General features: G+C 39.5%; 1 protein-coding gene across 1 annotated transcript; it reads right to left on the reverse strand.

Moving 5' to 3' along the window:
- Positions 1 to 638: 638 nt before the first annotated feature.
- Positions 639 to 25,259, reverse strand: pard6a (par-6 family cell polarity regulator alpha). Its single transcript, XM_079252002.1, has 6 exons — positions 24,988 to 25,259; positions 22,103 to 22,325; positions 7,683 to 7,972; positions 6,934 to 7,059; positions 5,532 to 5,731; positions 639 to 4,991 (listed from the first exon to the last, which is right to left on the reverse strand). Exons 1-6 carry the CDS (start codon positions 25,105 to 25,107, stop codon positions 4,688 to 4,690), a joined length of 1,263 nt encoding a protein of 420 aa, XP_079108128.1. The 5' UTR covers positions 25,108 to 25,259; the 3' UTR covers positions 639 to 4,687.
- Between the last annotated feature and the right edge of the window lie 367 nt (positions 25,260 to 25,626).

The following is a 25,626-nucleotide window of genomic DNA, read 5'->3' on the forward strand; positions in this document are numbered from 1 at the left end:
ATCAGAGTTGAAGGACAATCCCCGTCTCCCCACCGCCTCACACCCCTTCCAAACCCTGACATCCCTGCAGAGCTCCTTCAGTGACAGACTGCTGCATCCAAAGCATGAAGGAGATGTTCCTTAATTCCTGCAGTGGTTAGACTGGAAACCACTGCTGCCATTAGACTGAAAACACACTCAATACAGGTAAATATAATTGATTAAAGTACATACATATTGTATTTTATTATAGTTTTTTTTTTTTTTTTAATCTTATATATTACCATCATGTAGGTAACGGGGGGGGGGGGGGACCTGTGTGGATGTTCTCAAACTAAACTCTCATGGTTTCCTTCCACAGTCTAAAGACATGATGTTAGGCTGACTTGTGTCTCCAGGTAGGAGGGAGTTTGAGCTGAGTTCATGTTTGTCTCTATGATGGACTTTTAACACTTCCAGTCCTCGGTCGTTAAATAATCCTTTATCTAGAGGAAATGTTGTTAAACATGCTGAAAAACATGCGAGCGCCGCTGCTCTCGGCTTCAGCAGATATACAGTTTAAATCACTGCATCCCGTCTTTTAATCATCCTCAAAATTCTTCTTAAGGAAGGAAAAGACAAACATCCCTTGTAATAACTCTTTATTAGAATGAGATAATAATTGATCTGCTCACCAGATGACAGTTAAGTGATAGAGTACAACAGAAAGCAGATGTTTCCAGGCTGCAGCATCCACTTCACATTTGTGGTGCTCCAACTTCACACAGGGTATACACCCAAGCTTCAGAAAGGCACTTCCTTTGTTTTCTAACAGAATACAGAGTCAGGACATCATGTGTCCAAACGTCTCCTCACCTGCGATCAAATGGCTACAGTGGTTTTATCTACAGAGCCACCGTGAGCACAGATGTTAACGTCTACTCTGAAATCAGGTTTGTGGTTTATTGTGAACATTTTTTAGCTGTTTGACATCAGTATGGTCACCGTCTGGCATTAAACTAATCCAGGTCAAATGACCGTGAATGAAAGAACCGCCAGATGTTTACAGATGTCAACATCAACCCATCGGATATGGATCTTAATGAGTACACATCTTCAGCTGTTTCTGCCGAACATTCAAACCACCAACACCGCATTACAGAGACCTCAGGGCCTCGGGGGCCCCTTGCAGGGTCAGGGCCGACCCTTCTCCTTTCACACATCTCAGATGATAAGAATAATAAAAATAATCTCCATATTTTACACATAATACAAAATGTCCAGGCATAAAAACTTCTCCCAGATAAAGAAAATGTTCAATGTTACATGATTTTACATTTGTGTTTTTTGTTTTAAACGACACGTTCCGGTGGAGAGGGTGTGTGAGAGGATTTCGTTCAGCTAGGTAAACATGACTTAGAAGCAAAATCAACTGATCTCACAGAAACACAGAATAACCACAAACTTAACACACATGATGCGGTAAACCACATGTGGAAACACCGGATGTGACAATGTGTGGTTTTAAAACATTTTCCTGTGCACGACATGGGGGCTCCATGTACCACATGAGCCACATGTAGATCACATGTAAATACCATAAAACCACACTTGTACAGACGGATTGCATGAAAATTTCCAGAACCACATCTCCACATGTGGAGCACAGCAGATCCACCTATTTTTTCTGTAAGTGTGATCACCAAAAAATAAAATAAAATAAAAAAACTTAAATAAGTGTGTTTTATTCAGTTGTTACTTCAGTTTCTAACAGGATCCTTTAGTAAAGTAAACACAATAAATGTGCAGCAAGTGTAATCTGTTGTTATCTAGAAAAAACAATAAAACTATGAATGTCAGAGCAGGCCAGAAAATACCATCACCATGGTAACCACGTCTGTGGAGGAGAAGCTCCGCCATGTCATGTTGTGTTAATGATTTGTGCTTTTCATGTCTTTCTGTGAGGGCAGACTACAGAAACATCCATCAGGTGTTGAGCAGGAACAGAAAATTAGTTCAGACTCAGAGATTTAAAAAAACCTGCAAAAATGCCATATTAGTTTTAAACATGAAAGATGAGGTGGACTCTGACCAAAAATGCCCATAGAGACCTCCAGCTGTTCATCAAACTGTCAATTATTGTGTGACATTTATTCAAGCTGAAAAACTAATGTATGTTGATGAAATCTGATGCAGAAAGTGTGACAGAAAAAATGCAGGGTGTGATAGTCTGAGTAAAATAATACCCACAGAGCTCCGAAATACACAGTCAGCTTCTCCGACCTGCTTCAGGAACAAAAAGATATTTTATTTTTACCTATCTTCCTTGTCTGCTTTTAGAGAAACACAGTAATCGATAGATTGACATTTCACTTTCAGCAGAACTCATCTTCCTGTTTGATAGTAACTTAAGTATCCACTTTAACTCATGCATTTAAAAATGATTCCCGTAAATATCTAAATAAACAGTGGAAAAAACAACAATGATATGTGGAAAAGAGAACTTAAATAAACTTAGCAGAAAAAGTTAGTAAATGAGTTTGTGGATTATTTCATGATGTAACAAATCTTTATGGAACTAAATCCAATACTGTTGGAAAGTCTATTTATTTCCATATTAAATGGAGCCAAATGAAATAAAATGCATTGATGCGACGAGCAGCAGATTATTTCTGGTGTGCACATAAAAAAAACTTGCCAAATCGTCTGCTGCTGCTGATTTCTGTTTGATTCCGTTCGTTGGATTTGATAATTGAAGTCTGAAAAAATGAGACATGACAGTTTAATTATTTCCCCATTTAACAAGCTGGGGCTTCAGTAGCATGTGGAGCATGTGTGTCCGTCCTCGGGGATACCAGAAGCTAAAAACAAAGAGTCAGTAGCAGAATTTGTCTTTTGGCAGAGATTAGGACAGTTTTTTTATGGCAACAACTAAGATACTGCTCTTTGTGCAGACAAAAACACCCCTGCGGTGAAAAACACCCAGTGGCATAAAGCGTGTTAACTGCATCTTGCCTGTGGATGGGGTGTACTTATTCTTTTTAAAGGTAGTAATAAATACACGCCATCTATAGGTCAGATGCTGTTACTGCACTTCTTTGTGATTGGGTGCGTTTCACGGCAAGGGTACTTTTTTCAGCCCAACACCGTCTTTCTTTTCCTCCGTCGCTTCCTGTCTTGCAGTTTTAGATGAAGTAGTAAATTCTAACAGACACGACTCCAAAATCCCCAAATAGTGTATTTATAAGTGTGTTTTTATTCAACAATATTTTTGCACATTAAAAGGGGTGTTCTAACCTGAAACATGCTCTTTAAAAGGCGAATAAACAGATTTTTTCAGTATTATAAGATTTATTACAAGGAAGGAGTTTTCCAACAGAGACTTGATCCATCAAACACTCATTTACTGACTTCCTCTGCTAAAGTTTGTTTAAAGAAAAGATATTTGTATATATTAAATTTTAACGTTAACAAATTTATAGATTGTAATTTTCTTGTTGCATTTGGTGAATTCTGCCATGATTGGGACACTAAAGGATTTTTCAGCTGATGCTGATTGATAAATAATGCCCTGTGATGGACCAGTGACCTGTCCAGTATCCTGCCTCTCGCCTGATGGGACAGACTCCAGCTTCTCCGTGACCCCTAACTGGACTAAGAGGTATAGATGATGAGTGAATGAATGATAAATAATGCAACATAGTTCACCAACACATGCCTCCTGCTGCCGTTGCCTCCAGCAGGGTTTAATGAACGGATGGAGAAATGAACTGTGTTCATGATGCACGCTGATTCTTCATGTTTCATCTTCATCTCATCTAACTTTATTCTGACCTGCTGTAAGGCAAGTCGTGACTTAAACTAGCGTCGTTAAAAATACTCTGTGCTCTTGTGCTTTTGCAGAAATGCTTTAATCTGCTGTAACGATCAGTTTCCGCCAAAGCACCAGGATTCTGATGTCCACCTGTAGTTACCACAACCTCACACTTCCACACGATGTGGCGCCACCAAACACCTGACGGACAAACGTCAAACCCACTCACTTTGGGAGGAGATGGAGTTAATAATGAATTTTCTATGCGTGATGCTTTATAAACACTTTCGATTCTGTTGAATATCTTCATCATAACCTGAATTCTGATATTTTCTCATCTGTTTCTCCTTCTATGTTCGTTTCGTTTGGTTCATGGAGACATTTGAATCTTTTCAACAGAATGGCTCTAATTTACCTGGAACAAGCCTGTGAAACCTGAACGATGTGAGAGCACCAAGGTATGAAACTGAATGATGTGTATGTGATCCAGTCTGTTAACTGGTCAATGATCCAGTTTGTGATCTGGTTTCTGATCGAGTCTGTGATCTGGTTTCTGATTCAGTTTGTGATCCGGTCTGTAATCCGGTCTGTAATCCAGTTTGTGATATGGTTTCTGATTCAGTCTGTGATCCAGTCTATGATCCAGTTTGTTATCTGGTTTCTGATTCAGTCTGTGATCCAGTCTATGATCCAGTTTGTTATCTGGTTTCTGATTCAGTCTGTGATCCAGTCTATGATCCAGTTTGTGATCTGGTCTGTGATTAAGTCTGTGGTCTGGTAGCAGGAGTCAGGAAGAACTTGCTGTGTGTGTGTGTGTGTGTTTGTGTCGTCGTCATGCTCATCACAATGAGTCTGGGATATTCTGCAGTCCTCAGTGATGTAATGTTGACGTCTGCGTTGCCATGGTTACAGCAGTCACAGTGTTATCACATTGCCATCCTCTCTCATGCTTTCTTGGCTGCCACTGGCTACGTGGGCAGAGTTTCCGTTGCGTGACACCACGGTGTGATTCAGGGACGCTCCGATGCTGGCGGGCAACGAGACGCTCTGTGGGAGGGGTCTCCCTACAGCGGAACTGTGGTAGGGTGAGTCTGTGTTCAGGTTGGCGCTGTTCCTGTTGGATACCGGGTGGGAGTGATAGGGGGTCAGACAGTCGTTCTCTAGGATGAGGTCACCGTCATCATCTTCATCATCGCTGTCTCCCTCAGCGATGCTGCTGCTGCGGTAACAACATGAAAGGCAACGATTACACATGGAAGACACGTGTTTCTTTCCTATCAGAAACGCTTTTGTGGTTAAAAACAAATGAAAAAAAAAAAAGATTTAATTGCATGATGAAACCCTCCTCGTTTAACGTGTCTTTTCGACCCTGATTTATCGTCCGTAAACCGACTGAAGATTTACAGTTGTTTTGTAGCATCAACATGGTTCATTTTGAGCCCAAACACACTGATGATAAAATATATTACAAAGTTCACTGAGGCTTTCGTCGACAGTAACATGAAACAGTAAAAGTCACTAAATAACTTCAGCTCAGCCTCCAACTACAGGAAGCCATGCAAAACCTTTCTAACGTGTGTGTGTGTGTGTGTGTGTGTGTGTGTGTGTGTGTGTGTGTGTGTGTGTGTGTGTGTGTGTGTGTGTGTGTGTGTATGTGTGTGCTAGTGTCTCGGTGAGCAGAGCTTGGAACAGAAATGATATCTTTTATTCAAGCACTTTACTGTTGCAAATGTTCTTCAGGCAAATGCAGACGTCATACCTGGCAGTGAGAGGGTTGCTCTGAGAGGCCGGGCTGGGAGAGTCATGTGACAGAGCCGAGTTCGTGGATCCAGCCGAGCCCACCGAACAGGAGTTTCCCACCGACATCTTGCTCCCACGATGCACCACGTTATTCCTCTGGTTCGCTGGTTTCACCGTCACGATGAGGTTGTGGCTGTTGGCCACCATCATGTCTGTCACCTGAAAAGACAACACCCACCTCATCAGTCACGTCTTAAACGACGGAGACAGGAAGATTTGAACTTCCTGCTGCTTTTTTTTTTCACCTCATAAAAGAATGAGAAGTTTTTTCATGCATATTTTTGTAAAAAAGTGCAGAAACTTCAGCCTGGAAATGTTGCACAAACACAAAACCATTTTATATTCCTATTTAAAATTTTCATAAAGCTCAACGGGACAGATTTACTTCCCTGTCGAGTCAATAGTGGACAAAAAAGGAATAAATCAGTTCCCAAAAACCATGGCAGATTTTTTTCCTACTTCTTATTTAACTCAATCCAATCAAAATAACCAAATTTTTAATTATTCAGATTAATTTAACATTTTAAATGACAGTTTGAAATCACAATGACACAATTTTTATAGAAGAAAAAACACAAAAAGTGAATTATTTTCCACAGAATCCATTTCGGCGGTTTGGGATGTTATTTAAGATCAACCAATAAAATCTCTCAGCTTCGAAGATCTATCATATAGAAAATAACTCACACTTTGTGTCTTCCTTTTCATAAAAAAAGTTACACCTTGTCATGAAATTAGATTTTATTTGTTAAAATTGGTTGAAAGTGTTTGAATATTCATATATTTGATAGTTTAGTTTACCTTAAAGCTGACTGGAAGATTTGAGCCAAAAACTGGGACAAATATTAAACTGCAGATTTTGCTGGTTTGCTTGTAAATTACTTTTGAAAAAGCATTTCTTTCTCCACTTATGCCCACATAGTCTATTGAAATCAGACAAAAAATTAGTCTATTGTTATTCTTTTTATTTTTAACTTTAATGTTTCATATGTCTAAGACTGATCATTAAATAAAATCCCTGGCAACTCAAAATCTATTATATGGAAAATAACTCACTTTTTATGTTTCTCTTTTGATATAAAAAAAAAAAAGTAATAAAATGAACATTTTAAGGGTTAGAATAATTTGAATAATTACAATTCAATTAGAGAAGATAATTTAGCAATGTGAGAAAAAAAAACAATCAAAAGCAGTTTTGGGGGAGAACTTTTTGCCAATTAACTAAAAGGACAAATCACAGCACTCCACAAGGGCTACTGCAGGGTTATAAAAGTTTCAGCCTGACGTGGAGCTGTCACAATTCAGCTTGAAAGCTTCTGGTTTCTGATCTCTGACTGCCTCATATTTTAGTATTTTTTTACCTGATCCAGAGATTTTCCAGCTACATCGATGCCGTTGACCTCGAGGATTTCGTCATTAACGGCCAGCAGTCCTGTGCTCTCCGCCAGTCCACCGCGGACCAGACGCGATATGAACACTCCTGGAACCTGCAGGGAAAAACAGACGGATGTCGTTCCCACTTCCTGCTAACTCATGATGTCACTGAGCCTTCCCTTTATCTCTGCTTCTGGCTCTCGTCAGCGACGACGTGCAGATGCTGTCTTCTTTTCCGAAACATTAATGTGAGTGAGTGCTGTCCGTACTGCTGACGTTAAGCAGAAACATGAGCGGCTTCTGCTGCACAGCAGCCAGCCACAACATTAAAACCACTGACAGCATCATTCTGCCTGACTCATGTGGATGTTTATCTTTTTACAGACTAGTCACAACATGGAAAAAGCACCACCTGCACCCCCACCCCACAACCCGCAGAGCCTGAAGGACCTGGCAACAAACACTCAGGAAGGCGTTTCGACCATGTCTCCATGTCTAAATACACTCAGCTGCTGCCATGTGATTGGCTAAGTAGAAATGTGTGTTAACAGCAAATTGAACAGGTGGACGGTGAGTGTAAAGCACCAAATGATAACTTACTTGTACGATAAGTCCAGCTGTTCTAAATTATTATCAGTTTAAACAGATTTAGCTTTGTGCTCAGAAATGAAGTGGACTGTGTGACTTCTGGCTTTTCCTTGGAGAACGGATGTGGAGGTGGGGGTATGCGGCGTACCTTCTCTACGCCCTGTGGAGTTATCCTCACGCTCACACCGTCACGAATGTAGAAGCCAAGCGGTTTCTTGGTGCCGTGCTTGTGGAGTCGGACCCGCCTGTGAGATTCAGGTAAGATATCCACATCGATGATGGAGGAGATTTGCCGGAAGTTCTGCGGTTGGCCAATCACGATGCCCTGTTTGTTCTTGGACTGGAAGGAGCCTGATCCGGTGGACCGCAGCGCTGTGAGACCCAGCCCCTTCTTCCGTCTCTGGAGGGAGTTGGAGGCGTAGACTACGGGTTCGTCGTCTGAGAAATGGAGGACAGAAGAGGAGTCAGAGATCAGGAACAATCACACACAGTCAGCTGAGGAGGCAACAACTAATGATTATCAAAATGTCAAAGAACAGCAACCTACAAGCAGGCTGGCATCTTTACCTCCTTTCAGAGCATCCACCCTGGTTGTGTCCAAACAACCTGAGGAAACTCTGAAGCGGAGAACCTTAAGGTAAATTCAGCTAAAATATTAGGTTATGGATCATATTTCACAGCTGGAATATCAGGATGAGTGCAACGGAAACAACTAAACATTTAAATAACATGACATAATTTTCATACATAAACACAGTTTAGATACACAGATGTGGTGTTTCTGGCAGACAGATGAACTACGTCAGCTCCTGAAAACTGCATTCATTCATTCATTCATTCATTCATTCATTCATTCATTCATTCATTCATATTCCTAACCACGTAATCTAGTTCAGGAAGCTGGAGCCTATCCCAGTAGTCTTTGGGCGAAAGGCAGGGTACACCCTGGAAGCTCGCCAGTCCATCACAGCTCCTGAAAACTTAACTTTACAAAATAAAACTAAATAAAAAAACCACAACCCTGAAAGTACTTTTTAAAAAAAAAAAAAAATAAGAGCAATAAATGACCAATAACTTATTGCTCTCATTGTTTTTTATAAAACAAAAACTGACCTAGAATATGAATAAATACAATTCATAAGAATTGCATTTATTATTTAATTAGATAATGTCATCAAATCAGAAAAAAACTATTTTATTTTATTTCATTTTAGAAAAACATAAGAATTTAATCTATTTATCAAGTATTTTAATCATTTCCTCAATAATGAAGAAAACAATATGGACCATTGAGGGTGATCAAACAGTTTTTGACTGAGTTTCAAAGTTTCTTAGAAATAAAAATAATGGCTTTGATCATGTTTGTCTTCAGAAGCAGTAAATTACATCTCATCCAGGCTTTTATGTCTCCTGGTTTTATAAAGCTGCTGGGTATCAATAGTATAACACAAGGAATGTTTGTTCTGTTCCCTGATTGTCCAGAGGAAGATTAAATAAAGTGAAGGGAACTGGTCCAAGACCCATATCTTAAGGAACAGCTGTAGAAAACACAGAAACATTGTTGCTGTGTGAAACTTGTTTCTTCTGTAAATTATAACAATCTTACTTTACTAACTACCCCCACCCCCATCGCCAGCCCGGGTGCACTAATGGAAATTATATTTGGTACAATATATAATCTTATATGCCATCTGCATTTTCAGATCTCTGAGGATGGAATGATTTGCACAGCACCCGGTCCATCAGACTGATCAGCTGATTTAACAGACACTAATCTGTAAAGACAAATTAAAGAATTTCATTGGAATAAAAACTCCAATGAATTATAAACCATTTTGTTTTATTCTATGAAGTCTAGAAGTGAACACACGAGCAGTGAACTCAACTTACTTATATTGATTACTATAGCAACGTGGTCAGGCAGCGCTTGGACTGATCAGAACTTTACATACATGCAAACTCGGCTCGGGTAACGCAGGAAAGCCTGTCGCTACAATATAGTAAAGTATAATAAATGCATTAGTTTACTTTGTTACCCCAAAAAGTAATATTCTAATGTTACCACCAAGGCTGATTCTAAACATGGAGGAAGTACAATCTGTGAGAAAGTATTACTGAAACCGGTCCAAAGCAGAAACCATTGATCCTAATGTTATCTGTCTTCATGGTTGATGGTGTGAAACAGGATCCAAAAGGACCAAACCAGAGAGAAGACAGCCAGAGTCAACCAGGAGATCACAGATGACATCTTTCTAGTATTGCCTGCAGGTCTGTAAAGTTTAGTAGCTGATGAGATGTTGATGCAAGAATCCTTCATTTACCTTGATTTCAGATAAATATCCACAGCTTATGTGGGATTATTAGAAATGTCTGTATCTGAAGATGTTTAGAGGGTCTGGGCATAAGACTGAGTTTGCAGGAGATTTAAGATTTAATCTCAATCTGTAATCCCACTGTTGTCTTTCAGCAGAAAATGATTGTCTCTGTCTCCTCGGGGTGAAAGCTTGTAAAAATCTGTGACCTGGAAACCTGAACAGATGAAGTCAGACTGTTAATCTGTTCCAGAAAAGACCCACATCAGACCCCTTTTACAACAGGATCACAAAAACGTTCCTAAAAGGAAAAAAAAAAAAGACCTGCAGTGCTGTTAAATAAGATCATCTCATAAATCATGAACAGCAGACTTTTTTATTTATCTTTTGTAAACTGATTTGGTCGATTGAGAAAAACAGAGAAGAATTTTATGTTTTCAGTTTTATCACTTTTAAATAAAAATAGCTGGATTATTAATATATTTGTTAAATTATTTGGTCATTTTAGAAAAACCGAATAATTTTCTTTATGTATATATTTATTTTGATTTTCTCATCAATTAAAGAAAAAGATATTTATTTATTTGTTTATGTATGTATTTATTGGTTTATTTGTTTGTCTGGACAGTAGAAGAATCTAGGGACAACAGACATGTTGACTGTAAATAAATAACTGGCACCATGGTGTGTGATCAGTCAGGAAGTTTGGAGTGAGGTGAAGACTGATAGCTGATAAAAACAAACAAAAAAAACAAAACAAAAAAAAACCATCTCATCCTCCATAATGTTGGGAAAACTGAAAGTTTAGATAGTTGGTGTATTTTGGGTTCTGGGGCCTCCTGCTGTCTGCAGCTGCTGAGAGCTGGATTAGGATAAGAAAAAAATAAAAAGTCGTCTGGTGTCACTGCTCTTAAAAGGATAATCTAAAACCTCCAGAGGGGAACTGTTGATGAAACAGATACACTTTGCAAACATCTGAAACTGGCTGAAACCTGTGATGAGAAGGAAACATCAGGGATGAGTTGCAGAGTTACGCGTCAGATTTAACCTTTGTGCAGAAAGCAGCTGCAGTCGTCATGTCACATGATAGGCTGTCACACGGGATGTTATGATGCTGATGATGGGATCTGTGTCAGCGTGTCATGTGGCAGCTGAGATAAAACAAATAAAAGGTGTTTTTCATGACAGCAAAATTATATATTGTGATGTTTACAGCTAAAAAAAACCAACCAAACAAAAAAAAAACCAAACAAAAAGAAACGACATATTTTTAGACGGACCAGCCCTTTAATAGTTCGGATCAACACTTGCAGGTTTTCTACTCATCTCGTATTTGAGCTGACTCAAAACAGAGGAGAAAAAAGTGAAACCGAGGGAAGTTTCTCTGCTGGAGACAAATACCTGACATGCTGCATTCCTCAGACAGCATTCCCTCACTCAGTCTGTGTGTGTGTGTGTGTGTGTGTGTGTGTGTGTGTGTGTGTGTGTGTGAAAACCTGGCCTCAGACACTATTATAGAAACTTCCTGTAAACCTGTAGACAATAATGATGTTTGAGATTTCAGGTTTATGGATTAGAATCCGGTTCTGGTCGGGTTCAGGTTAAGGTTTAGGCTTTTATTCAGTTGGTTGGGTTAGGGTAAAGCTGGATTTAAACTTGTGAGGCATCTGCATAAAGTCCGTCGCAGCATCATCACCGTTGACTCTGCAACGGTCTGCACACCTCTTCCACATAGACACGTATACAATCATACATTGTATAATGATACAAGATGTTTTGGTCATTAAGTAAAAGTTCTAATTGTTCCATAAACTCAGTACAGTTTAGCCATTTCAGTGCTCACTATTATGGATTATACAACTGTGCAATTTCATATTTCTCTTTGACTTGTTTTGCATATTATAAATACTGAATCTGAATTTTCCATTTATACTTGGTAGAATAGTAAAGAGAAAGATATATATTGCTAAGAGTCACTAATGAATAAACTTTAGATGAAATTATATATAACATGAAATTTATTAGTCTTACTATTTATAATATCATATTTTTACTTATGCTTAAATTGTTATTTTTAGGGTTATGACATGCATGTCATAATACTAAAAACTTCATAGGTTTATTGATTTTTAATTGCTAAGTTAACGTATCTACAGCTATATATACAAGTATCCACGGGACTAGCTTAAAATATAAATAATAAAAGAATAAATTGACAACTGATCAGTTTGTGAAGATTTAAATGGTAGAAGAGCCTTGTTCCAGATGCATGCAATGCAGGAATGGATGAGCGGCACTGTTCCACAATGGCCATCCAATTAACATGTTGCTCTAGTGGTGTTTTCATAAAGATATATAAATATATATATATATATATATATATATATATATATATATATATATATATATATATATATACATACACCGGAACTACCTTACACAAACGCTAAACAAGTATAAATTCAGCTTAAAGTGAAAAGACGGGAATTAAATGACATAATAATAATAAATATTAAATAAATATCAATACACATATAATCAATTAAAAATACTAAATTAATTGCAAATAACAAATAAAATAGCAAAATAAAACAAATAAATTAGATGAAATAAAAAAAGAGAACTGGTTTGTAGCAAATTGTAACAACAGATGTGACAGGGTTAAGTTGTATTAACCCTGTCACATCTGTTACAACAGATGTGACGCTGCAGAAAGCAGCGTTAATGGCAGCTGGGACATGTCTCATACCTGTCCTCCTCCTAAAGAGACTGAGAGAACCTGAGTGGTGCGGGGAAGACTATTGCCTGAAGGGACAGACAAACATAAACCCCGTCTAAACACTGAGACAAACAGACACAGTCCAACCGGATGCAGGGAAACAGAAATATTAAGACCCTGAAAATATGGGAGCAGAATCTGAACATCAGGACCTAATCGAGCAGTTTGTTTCCCTCAGGTTCTGCAAATTGTGAATTCCTTCAGTTTTATTTCTCTTATTAATGATTAACTCTGTTTTTCAGGACAAGCACATAAGAACTACATCTGTAACTTTGTGATGCTGATGGTCTAGAACTGCTGGACCTTCAGCATCACTGTCAAGATATCCTGCAGCTGTTCCTCATGGATTCATGTGCTTTAGGGTTTTAAGCAGACGCTCAGTAATCCTTTTCCTCTTCACCTTTATTCTACTTCCTTCATATATCTGCTCCTCTTTGTATAAATATTTGATTTCTCCCCTTCTCATCATGCAGCACGGAGATATTTTCAGCCACCTCTCTATCCAGAACTCTGCAGCAACATCACCAGAGCTGGAGCATGGGATTTCTCTACAATCCATGTTCACAACCAGGAGCGTCTTCTGTCTTTTGGTTTCATTGTCTCTGCTCTCATCGCAGATCTACAAGACAAAACCTCTTCCACACAGATTTCAGATGAAAGTACTCCATCAGACTGCTTCTGTTCATCAGAACTGATTAAAACAAGTAAACTGATGTCATCATGTGACAGAATTTTATTCTCTGAGTCATGTGCAGCTGACTGGTGAGATGTTCATTTGTAATCTGTGACTCTTTAAATCTGCTTGGAGAAATGTTGCTTTTCATGAGGTGTTAAGGTGTGTCAGATCTGTGGCTGTCTATGATTGGCTGTTACCTCCTGCTCTACATACGGACAAAAGCACACACCTTACATAAACCATGGTCACAGTCAGGAAATGTAAGAAAACAATGAGAACATCACAGTCATGGTTACAGCATCTGCTTGTTTCCCCACGTCAAGGAAAGCACACAAACAATGAGGAGAGACTCTGCTGGTTACAAAGATGTCTGTGGAAACTCTGGACGCCAGCAGCCAAATCAGAGGATGTCTGACTTTTGCTGTTGAGTGTCTAGATGCAGCAGAAAAAGGTTTCAGGTGGAGGTTTAGATGGAAAAAGCCAAATTTCAGTATTCTTTAATGTATGAATAAAGTAAAAGAGGATGTGTGATGCTGCCCAAACAAACTGCACACAAGTTTAAGAAGTGATGAAACTGTTTCTTACTAAGAGTGATTGTGTCAATGGGCGGCAGATGCAAACGTGTTTGAGACTCCATATTTAAATCAATCAATTAAACTTTATTTATGAAGCGGTTTTCCAACATAAAGTATGCAACTCAAAGTGCTTTGCAGTTTAAAATCAGACACCTCCAACCCCCCTTTTAAATACATCTAAATGAGAGCTGTCTGCACCATATATATATATATATATATATATATATATATATATATATATATATATATATATATATATATATATATATATATATATATATATATATATACCTGCGATGGACTAGCAAGCTGCCTGTCGCCCAAAGCCAGCTGGGATAGGCTCCAGCTTCCCCGCGACCCTGAATTGGAATAAGCGGTTCGGAAAATGAATGAATGAATGAATATATATATATATATATATATATATATATATATATATATATATATATATATATATATATATATATATATATATATATATATATATATATATATATATATATATATATATATATATATATATATATATATATATATATATGCCTGGGCCTGTGCCTCTGCACAGGCCCAGGCACCCAGGGGTGGCATGGCTGGATCACCAACATCCACCAAGGCACCAGCAGCACTGCACCCTGTCCACCACCGCCAACCCGGTTACAGAGAGCCCCCACGAAGGAAACACCAGAAACACCATTTAAAATATAAAAAATGTATTAAGACACTAAATAAAAACCTAATAATGCCCACAGGGCAAAAGCAGTTCTGAGAGATAAGAGGGCCCAAGGGCATTAGGACATTTAAAAACCGTTAAAAGAACCTTAAAATGAGGGTTTTAGTGTTGTGTGGTTTTCAGCATGACGACTTTGGAAAGAAAGCATGACGGGCTGCCACACAAAAAAATGCTGTATGGGCGTGAATTTATGATAAAGACTGTGTTGTTTGTAAAATGATGCAAAAAAAAAAAATTACAAAAGACAGTACAAAGACAGGTGGGGGTGCAGGGTGAAGGTACTGTACTGTGCAATCATTTGCTTCCATTTCTCTAGGGAGTCCAAAGTCAGTCCCTGACTTTTAGATTAATAATAACTAAAAGTTACACATAGCAAAACAGCAGAAGCATAACTATATAGAACACACGTCTACTGCAGTCATGGTGAGGAACTATTATTCCAACAGAAAACATGCTCACAGCGGGGAGCTGAGCCTCAAGAAGAAAACAGCGAGGAGAGGACTGAACTGAGCAAGCACATTTCTGAAACATCGTTACCGTCATAAAGTATAACAGAGTGCTCTCCGCTTGTGTGGCCTGATGGGATTCATTTTGTATTATGTCACAAATTAGTACATTAACAGCGTCTGCAGATTTCCACCAGCACTCCTTCCTGGCTGTTGCTGTGGCAACAGCATTGCTTTTAGCCTGGGTGGTGTGTTTGGATTCTTCATGTTTCTGAAGGATAATTATCTGATCCTCCTCGGTGAAGTAGTCGCTCTGCAGGGTTTCTGCGTGTCTGAAATTGTGTAAGCATGTCCTGTTTATAGGCTCAGTTATATTCTAATGGCGTCCACGTCAGGTCAGTTCGGCTCTGTGTAGGTCCGCAAAGGCTCGACGCTCATCTCTACCAACAAAATACATGCGGCCTGGCTAGCAAGGATCACCTTGCTATAACATTCTTGTATTCTGGTAATGAAATGAGTAATGTTTTTTTTTTTTCTTTATCTTTTAACTGGTTATTTTTTAAAATACACACCATGCTGTTACTCAATGCATGAGGATATACATACATTTTATCTGTGTTAGCTACATGGACATGACCTGATGCAGACGCTGCGTGAGTGTAACTCCAGCTTAAGATGGGAAAACGCTGGGCTGCATTACCGAGTTGATAACCAGATTTGTCTTACCGCTTACCCTGAATATCTGGGAAAATCAATCTATTTAACAGAAAGATATCACAATTTGCAAGGCTCTCTTCTTGTTTTCAGCTGCTAACCGCTAACGGCTGACTGGTTACTACTGTGAGAGACGCTCAGTGGCTTATTTACAGCTAGTTTCCATGTCATCACAGAAGAACACTTTAACAGAGCAAGAGTTTCTGCTTGAGGGACGTTTAGTCAGCTATTTTTTTTTGTGTAAACGCATAATAAAACACCTCCTCTGTATTAATGTGCTCATGTAGCATGAACCTCTCCAGAGAAAACAAACAGCAGCTCACATTTAATTCCAGCGCATTCACGTGGAAGTGGAACAGAACAGGGATTGGACTTGGGATGGAGGATAAGGTGATTAGGTGAGCAGATTTGGGCATTTACCAACTCATTTCTTAATCCTTTCTAATGATGTGAAGCCGGGCTTCTGAGGCACAGTCAAGACAGAATTCCATTAGGAATCTGACGGACCTTTAGGAGGCTCCTCTACGCTTCAGCTGGTAAACTTGAAGCATAATTTACCTGCATGAAAATGATGCTACAATAAATGTGTGTTCACTTTATCTTGTTTTGCTGTCTCTGTCTTACTTCCCCCAGCTCTCTTCCTCTTCTTCTATCTTCCAGACCACTGAGTTAATCTGATTAAACTGCCAGCTGTGGGTAATTTTGAACAATAGCTGCCTGCTACGCAGCAGATTAACATCACTGCGTCATGACTTATGCAAGATTCAGAGAAACAGCCAGCAAAGGAACTGGGAGACCACCATGCACAGGGTTGGATTGTGGTACCCATCACTGGTGGATGTAAAAAATAAACCCAACACAGAGATGACAGACATCACAACAAGGTCATCAGATGACATTCCTGAATGTAAAACTGGGAAGACTCACAAATGCAGCTTAAAGGTAGAGTATGTAAGATTTTCAATATTTTCAAAATAAATCAACTTAAAAAATAACTACAATCACAATTAGATAGTTTTTTTTAAACATGTAGGTTCCAGTCTATCCATATTTGATGCGTTATTAAATTACAAGTTTAATTAATGACAAAGACCCTTCTTGAATGTTTTCTGACCAGTAAAAAAAAAGGACTTTTTTTCACCAGTAGGGGGAGTATAAGCCCATTTATTGCAGTGCGTCTCTGAGCTACAGCTCACAAGCGATTCCTGCCCTCAATGGAGCTGGCAAGGAGGAAGGATGAAAGGTGAGTTTTGCTCATTACTGCCAACCTGTGGTCGTTTGTGGAGGTAGCAGTTTTGTGGTTTTGCTCACGACCTGGTATTTGCCACCTGGTGGTGGAAAGAATCGCCTCGAAATCTTACATACTCTGCCTTTAAAGCTGTATCACACAAAGAAGAAACCTTGCAATTCCAAGCTTTCATTTTAACTCATAGTGTAGAGAATAACACACACACACACACACACACACACACACACACACACACACACACACACACACACACACACACACACACACACACACACACACCATTAACACACAGAACAGTAGGAACGATCCTGTTTATAACAGTTTAATTAACTGTTAATTATTCAGGTTGTCCAATTTAGATGAGCAGCATAATTTACAAGAGAGACATTTACCTAACATGCCTGCCATTAGAAGGAGGGAAGAAGCCGGTTAATGGGCCACACAGAGAGGCCAGTGCTGAAACCCCTCCCAATCCAAGGCTGCAACCAGTGTGAGGCCGCAGCACGAACCACCACACCGACCTGTTCAGCTGTTGCATCATCACAATGTCCGGGTCAAAATTAACGTCTCTTAGCAACACAGCAGTGACAGAATTTTTTTTATGAATGAATCTTGTGGATTTACTACGTTGGGTGTCTGAATAAACGCAACACTTTCTGGCTGGATTAAGAACCTCCTGGATGGGATGTAGATGTCTGGAAAATGTTCAAAGGGTAAGCTGTGCATGAAGACTTACCCCAAAGTATGGTGGCTGGGAAGTGCGAAACAAATTAAAGTAAAAAAAAAAACACTTATAAAAAATTAAAAAACAAAATTACTTTAAAAAAAAAAAAACAATTCACAATATGAAAAGCAAATTTCAATTTAAAAAACAAAGTTTAAATTTTAAAAAACAAATTTCTTAAAAAGCAAACTTAGGGAGGCTGTAGCTCAGGAGGAAGAGCAGCTGTCTTTCAACTCAAAAGTTAAGGGATCAATTTCAGGCTTCCCCTGACAGTGTGCCGAAGTGTCACTGAGCAAGACACCCTAAGTTGCCCCCCGATGTGCCTATCGGGGTATGTCGCTTTGGATAAAAGTGTTTGCTAAATGACTATAGAATAAATAAAAAAAGAAACAAATTCCTTCTTTAGGAAACAAATATTCATTTTTAAAAACAAATTTATATTTCAATAAACTATTTTACATTTTTAGAAAACAAACACACATTTTAGAAAAAAAAGATAAAATTAAGAAAACAAATTCCTATTTGAGGAAACAAATTTATATTTCAGGAAACACTTTTTAAAGAGCCGAGACAATCGACAATTAACACTTTTACAAATCCCGAAACAAATGTACAAAAGGCAGCTTTACGCGGAAAGGGGGGGGGGGGGGGGGTTTAAACACCGGAAGTGGCACAATGATGACATCATCATCATTTTATAGTATAGAAGAAAATTTTTTTAGTCTGCTTGTGAGAGTGGAGTCGGTAGTTTAAGCATAGGGCAGTGGTGCAGCAGTTTGTGGGTTCAAAACCTGCTTTTCCATTTAGACAATTCATGTCAAACTGTTGAAATTTTAATTTGTTTTGCACTTCCCAGCCACCAAACCACAGAGTCACACACAGCTGTTCCAGATAAACTGTTCACAATACAAGCGTTACTACAAAACCAGTGATGTAGTGGAGTTTAAAGGGTTAAAGCACATTGTTTCAGAGCAGAACACAGAAAAAGGAATGAATACCTAATGATGAAATAACATACAAAATGCTTCAAATGAATTTGCTGTTTGCATGAAAGCAGCAGTTTGTGTTCTGAAGCAGCTGAGGTGAAGCTTCTGTCATTGTGGCCTCTTCTCTTCCTGTTCCATACGTCAGCACACTGATTGTCCTCTCATGGATGAAACGAGCAGTTCAAATGCAACCGCGGCTGACGAGAAATGTTGCTGGAATGTACCGCAGCTCACCTCGTACCCAGACATCTGAACACGGTCACGACGAAACATTTCTCCTACAGACTTCCTCCCTCAGCTGGATGACGGTCGGAACAACTTAACAGTGGCGATGCAGACACACGGAAGAAATTCAGACGTGGTTCGTCTCTGTTCACAGAAACTGACAGACCAGTTCAATCCAGCTGCTTTAGAAGTTCAGAAGAAGTCTTGAGTTTCTATTTCTCTGGATTCAAAACTTTTGCAGCGAGTTCTCGTTGTTCTACTAAACAACGACTTTTTCTAAAGCCAGCGTGCCTCAACGCTACGAGCCGCCGCTAGGCTGTAGATGGAAGATGAGAAAGCACCACCACTGGGAAGGTGTGGAGTTACAACATCATGCTGTGGCGTCTGGACTGAAGTGTAGATTGTCACTATGACTGACCCAACTACTGCATCAGGAGCCGGCTTACAGAAAAACAAGCATCTTCCAGAAATAAACCAGAAAAATGTCCCGACATATAATCACGGTTCACTTCACTTCCTGTTTAGTTTCTCCTGAACCGGTTTTATCTGGCTGCGATGGATCTGTTTACCTTAGTCCAAATGTTTTCACAAAGTTTAGTGAAAACCTGAATTACACTTCACGCTCCTCATTTACCAACCGTTCATATGCACAGATGTGTCCGCATTCAGTGCAAAGTGGAATTTACATTCATGTTCTTTAAAGTGGAACTATTCTGTGCATTTCAGGCTAATTTATTTTTATTTCTGAGCCCAGAAGGGCTGGGATTGATCGAGTTATTGTCACAAATGGCTTTATTTACTTCAGACCGACCCTCTCCGTAGGCTGTCAGATCAGCCTGTGGGCAAAACGAGTGGATTGAGACTCTTCCGCATTAAGCCCCGCCTCCCGCCACTGCACTACATCGGGAGCGCGCACCGCAACTGCTTTCGCCGTCATTGTAACATCTCATAAACAGAAGGATTAGGCTCATATGAACTCAATTAAAAAAAATCAAATAAAATACAATGTCAACACATAGCGTACAGCCCTACATGTTGGAACCTGAATCAGACCCTGAAAACGAAGTGGAAAACAGCAACCCACAGCAACGAATGCAGCAGGATTTCTCTCTTTGGTAAACTCACCAGCCATTGTTGGAAATAACTTTATCCGACGTTTTCCACCCGCCTGATGTATTTGTACATGCCCTTGTTAACCAGTAGAAGGTCACCAATCACCGAACCTTATCCCCCGGGACGTCACAAGGATTTCCAAGTAGAAAAAAAACTCTCTAAAATGACGCGTTTTTTGTCGCCATGGAAACCGAACGGCGAGAGTGTTGGAACTCAGACTCAAACTCAAACATGCGTTTAGGTGATAAAAAACAGTGCCGTTCACATGTCTGATGAGGATTCAACACTGTAACACTGTAGAAAGCTCAGAAAACTCAAAATACCATAATAGCACCCCTTTAATGTGGGAAGAGCTGTGAGTACGAACCAGATCTAGAGGTAAAAGCCTGATTCTTTCTGCAGGTTTCACCACAATCCCAGCCTCGACACGGAGTCTTTATGCCGTCACCATCATAACTAAACAAGTAAACTTAGAAAATGTTAACAGCTTTGCAGCTTTATTGGTTTCAGAACTTATAAAATGCACCTTTGACAAACAGGAGAGATCTGATGGTATCAAGCAGATGTTAAACTCAGAGCTCTGCTGCGAGGTCATCATCAGACAGCTGATCTGACTGATGAGTGATTTCTGATCACTTCCTGAAACAGACCCGGTTAGATTTCTGCCACTATCTGTGCTGCAGACTAATACAAAGTAGTATTCTGGTGAATGTCCAGGTGAGGATTTTGTCCACTGATGTGAAACTGGTTGGACATTCCCTGCATGACTGAGTTGCATTAATCCATCCATCCTGGATGTGGTCTTTTCAAGAGCTGCGACGATGCTGGATGTGTGTAAGTTACGTCACATCAGGACCCATCCATCTCTCCAGAACATGTTGAACCAACAAAGAGCTTCACAGGACAGAAACACGGCATCCAGAGGAGGTAGTTCTGCAGTTCTCTGCCCCCCCCCCCCCCCCCCCCAGCTGCTGATAAGTCTTGTCCACTTTGCAGCCACACTTCTTTAAAAGTTTAGCGCCGGAAGTTTCAACAATTAACTTTTCTTGATCCCAAATCATTTGCTAATCAAATCTTTACTTCTTTCTGTCAGCAGCGTTTGTTTCATTACTTTTGTTAGTTTCTCGTTTTTACCCACCAAATTGATTATTGTTATATTGATTGAAAAATATACCGCATGCTCCTAAACTTTAAAAATGAGCTTCATACGTATATCTAACTGAGCTGAACCTGAATGAATGAACTAAAGAGACATGTTTCATCTTCAGTCTCAGCAAAAACGAATTCTTTCTTCCTTTCCATCACGCTGAGGAGAAATGTAATGAAACGTTCAAACGGGTGAGTTGTCACCATATCTGGTACTTGTGAACATTCAGAATTTCCCTTCACAGGATAAACGGTGGGACAGTTTCTATGAACGACTGGTAAATGAGGGTCCTGGATTTTAGGAGATGTTGAAGCCAAAACAGACATGAACTGAGCTTGGATGGATTCTTATTTCTGGAAAAAACATAAACATGTAATTTAAATGTTCTGGCTCTAAAAACACCTCAGCTCAACTCAACTCTCAACTCAACTTTATTTATAAAGCCATTTAAAACGACCAGAGTTGAAACAAAGTGCTGTACACAATGGGCCAAAATAAAAACAGAATAAAACAGTTCAAATGCAAATAAATAACACAATAAAACAAGAGGTCATCCAAGGAATATGGAATTAAAACAATAAAACAAACTAAATAAATAGTAAGTAAAAATCAATAATAAAAATAAACTAAAGCACACTGACCGGAAACTGTCTTACGTTGGGTTAAAGGCCAAGGAATAAAAATGGGTTTTAAGATGAGTTTTAGCTGTGACCCTGCAGAACCTCGACCACACCTGCAACATTACACAGACTAAGAATCACTGTGTGATCGAGCATGTGACCGATAAGTGTCGAAGTAACACACAAAAAAACAGGATTATATTGTTGGTGATAGGAGATTTAAAAAAAAAAAGGTGAGACATCTAAGTGTGGTGGTTTTTCCACCCTCCTACCTTTCTTGGTGATAATAATGCGGAGCAGAGGACTGGCCGATGAGATGGCTTTGTGGAAGTTGCCATCGTTGTTGATCGGAAGGAGGTCTCCATGAACGTCTGCATATTCCAGCAGCACATCGATGCCATGGATGTGATGGATCGTCTGGAGGAGACGGTAGAACTCCTGAAAGCCACCCGGACCATTTCTTTTCAAAGCGAAGCGACGATATTCCGCCTCAAACTGGAAAACACAGAGTACACACACATCAAATGGTGTTCCTTGAAAATAATTTCTCTAAAAAGCAATTGATTATTTAATAAAATTAGAATCCAAACTAAATTGCTGGTAATATAGTCTAATATTAGTTATATTAAGTGGGTCTAACTATTAAATCTCATAACAAAATGATCAATAAGGCTCTTAAACTCTGAGACTCTGTGACTGTTCAGTGCTCTTAAACATAGAAAACACATGAGACATACAGCTAAATGATTTCTCCTGCATCAACAGCAAATTTAAAACAGCTTCGGGCATTCGGCTTTGTCTCTGATGCCTCATCAGTGTGATCAATAAGACCAAAACAGCTGGATATGAAAACAGTCTGTTTACCATTTAACATTAAAAAAAAAAAGTTGGAAAGAGGCAACAAAAAGCTGTAAAAGTGATTTGTAGTAAAAATGAAACACATGGAGGAACACCTGCAGATTATCAGAGGAACAATCAAGAGATCAGTAGCATGACTGGGAATTAAAAGAACCTTAGTGAGGTTGGGTCTGGAAGAAGTAAAGGTGCGCAGAGGTTTCAGTAGCAATACTGCCAGAAAACACTGGATATAAACACAGTTCACCCTGAAATCCACAAATGCAGCTTAAAGTTGGATCATGCAAAGAAAAAGCCACATGTGAACAGAATCCAGAAACACCACTGGCTTCTCTGGAGGAGCGGCAACTCTTATCAGACCTGAGAAATGGAACAGCGATGTCTTCATCACAGAGCTCAAACATTCAGATGCTTTTCTGCTAATGATCTTTGTTATGACAGAGTCAGTTATCTCCAACAACATGTGAGACCACTCTAACAGCAACAAACGGAGGTGGCTGAAAACGTCACTTTTCTACAGGTTGAAGCTTGTTGGACAGCAGCAGTATCAGCTTAGTGTGCACCGTGAGGAAAACATCTGACTGTAATCTGAACTGAGATCAAGTTAGGTGTGTTTACACACTCGTTCAAACGTCAGACATCTTTAACCAGGCGGCTGAGAAGTCGACATCTGCAGAGTTGATCTCTGTTCTTTGTAAGTTCTTCTCTTGAAAAACACATTTAGGAGGATGGAAACAACTAACAAACTACTAACAATTTAAATTAATTACATTTGTCTTATATAAAAGTTATCTTCCAAATTAAATTGACAGAAAGGAATTTACAAATGTTGAAAAAAATCATTTAACCATCTGTATATATATATATATATATATATATGTATGTATGTATATGAGAGACTGTGGTTGAACTCAGATCAGGCATGACTCAGTAATGGTGACTGTAGATGACTGGAGGTGAGTCAGATAAGAATGCACTGTTTCTATGTAAATCAGTTATTTTAGATTTGGTTTCTTTCCATCAATAATCTCACTAGTTGCTTCCAGAAAATAGATAAAAGCTCTGAATGAATAAATATAGCTGTTCTGTAACAACACATTGGTTCAATAATCATTAAACCATCAGAAATTCTGGATCAGTGATAAATCCTATAATCATCTGTCAGATGTTCTCCAGACTCAACATGTAGAAAGTTTCTATTTTCTTTCTTCTAACAACCAAAAATGAAGTGAATCTGTAAAGATGTGGTGAAGCCAAACAGCTGAAAACCCAATCAGGACCTGGTTAGGATAACTACAAAGCAGAAAGTGTGGCACTAAAAAAGTCCAATAATCTATCAGTTGCTGATATTTTTTCCCACAGTAAAGCTTTGTCTTATGTATGGAATATCATTAAATGAGCTGTAGTTTACAACTAAACCTGCTTTGCCTTGAATAATGCTAAAATAAAACAAATAAATCACATGGAAGTCCTTACCATTCCTTACATGTTTGTTCAGACCTCCCAATATTTTATTTATTTATTTTTAATTTAATTTAATTTAATTTAATTTAATTTAATTTAATTTAATTTAATTTAATTTTAATTAATTTAATTTAATTTAATTTAATTTTATAGTTGTAGGTTTACAGGATATTCAGTAACAGGGCTGAGTTTTGAAGTTTAGGTTTCTCATTTATCACAGCATTTCTTCGTCATGTTTATTTTAGCACAGTAATAACTCACTGTGGTAGCAATGTGTTGGTCTGTTTTGAACACAATAACACCAATAATAAAACCAAATAAACCGATAATTCTAAAATGAACATATTCACACATAACGGAGCTAATATATCAACTAGATTATCCCATAATTTGGCATTTAACAGTTTTAGCCCAAATGTCCTGGTGAATTAAGTAAATTACCAAACCATAACATTTAGTTACTGCTGGTCACAACCTTCAGAACCAGCTGGACCAGAGACTGGAGACGGTGGAGCAGCAAGGAGAACCGGGCTGATCCAGCCCGGCGTGGCGGGGATCCAGCCCGGTGAGGAGGAGGTTCTCTCCGGTCAGGCCGCTGATCTAACCCCCCCACACACTCTCTCTCTCTCTCTCTCTCTCTCTCTCTCTCTCTCTCTCTCTCTCTCTCTCTCTCTCTCTCTCCGTCACGTTCTGGTCCAGGAATTAATGTTCCGGCTCAAAAACATCGACTCGTTTGATCGTAAGCGGAAGCGCGACATGACCCGTCTGATCGGAACCGACTGTGACCCAGCTGCGACACGAACCCCACCCTGTGTTCTGCCGATGGATCCGGACTCACTTTGCTTTTCACCTCCACCAGGTTATCGATGAGTTTGATGGGCGTCCGGAGCTGCTGCTGCTGCTGCTGCTGCTGTCTGGACATCCTGCTTCTGGCCGGAGACACTGCGGATAAAACCATCCAGCGGAACACCAAGAGCCGCCTGCTCCTCGGTACCGGTACCGGACGGGATTCAGAACAGAAACCGAACCGGAAAGGCTTCAATAAGCCGCTGCGGCGTTTCTGTCGTCCTGTGTCAGAGCCACTGTTGTTATTCCCTTACAACACACACACTGCGCTACACTACACTACACTACGCATTGGCGCGCGCGCACACACTCACACACATTCACACCCCCCCCCTCCACACACACACACACACACACACAGACACACATACAAAGAAAGGCAGCGCAGTGAGCGTGACAGGTGGAGTCCGGTAAATCCGGTATGGGATGTGAGATGCCAGTGACCCCCTTTCCCCATCCCCCACCCCAACGGGACGCAGCAGAGGGGGCGGGACGTGGCACGAGACTAATAACACCAGAACAACATCATAACACCGGGCCTGAAGTCCTGTTCTCCAATCTAGGGTCTGACATCATCGATCCCTCTAGGGTCCAAATGTACCAGAACCGGAACTGGAACCTTCCAGACGTC

The sequence above is a fragment of the Telmatherina bonti genome (assembly GCF_933228915.1).
Source record: "Telmatherina bonti genome assembly, chromosome: 2".
NCBI classification, from domain to species: domain Eukaryota; kingdom Metazoa; phylum Chordata; class Actinopteri; order Atheriniformes; family Telmatherinidae; genus Telmatherina; species Telmatherina bonti.

Bases quoted from the DNA above. Each gene is read 5' to 3' on its own strand.
- pard6a (XM_079252002.1), bottom strand. From the start codon at position 25,107: ATGGTTTTATCCGCAGTGTCTCCGGCCAGAAGCAGGATGTCCAGACAG. The intron at 7,973-22,102 runs GTAGGAGGGTGG...TCCATTTCTCAG, and splicing joins CATTATTATCACCAAGAAAG to ACGACGAACCCGTAGTCTAC. The intron at 4,992-5,531 runs GTATGACGTCTG...TTGTTACCGCAG, and splicing joins AGCAACCCTCTCACTGCCAG to CAGCAGCATCGCTGAGGGAG.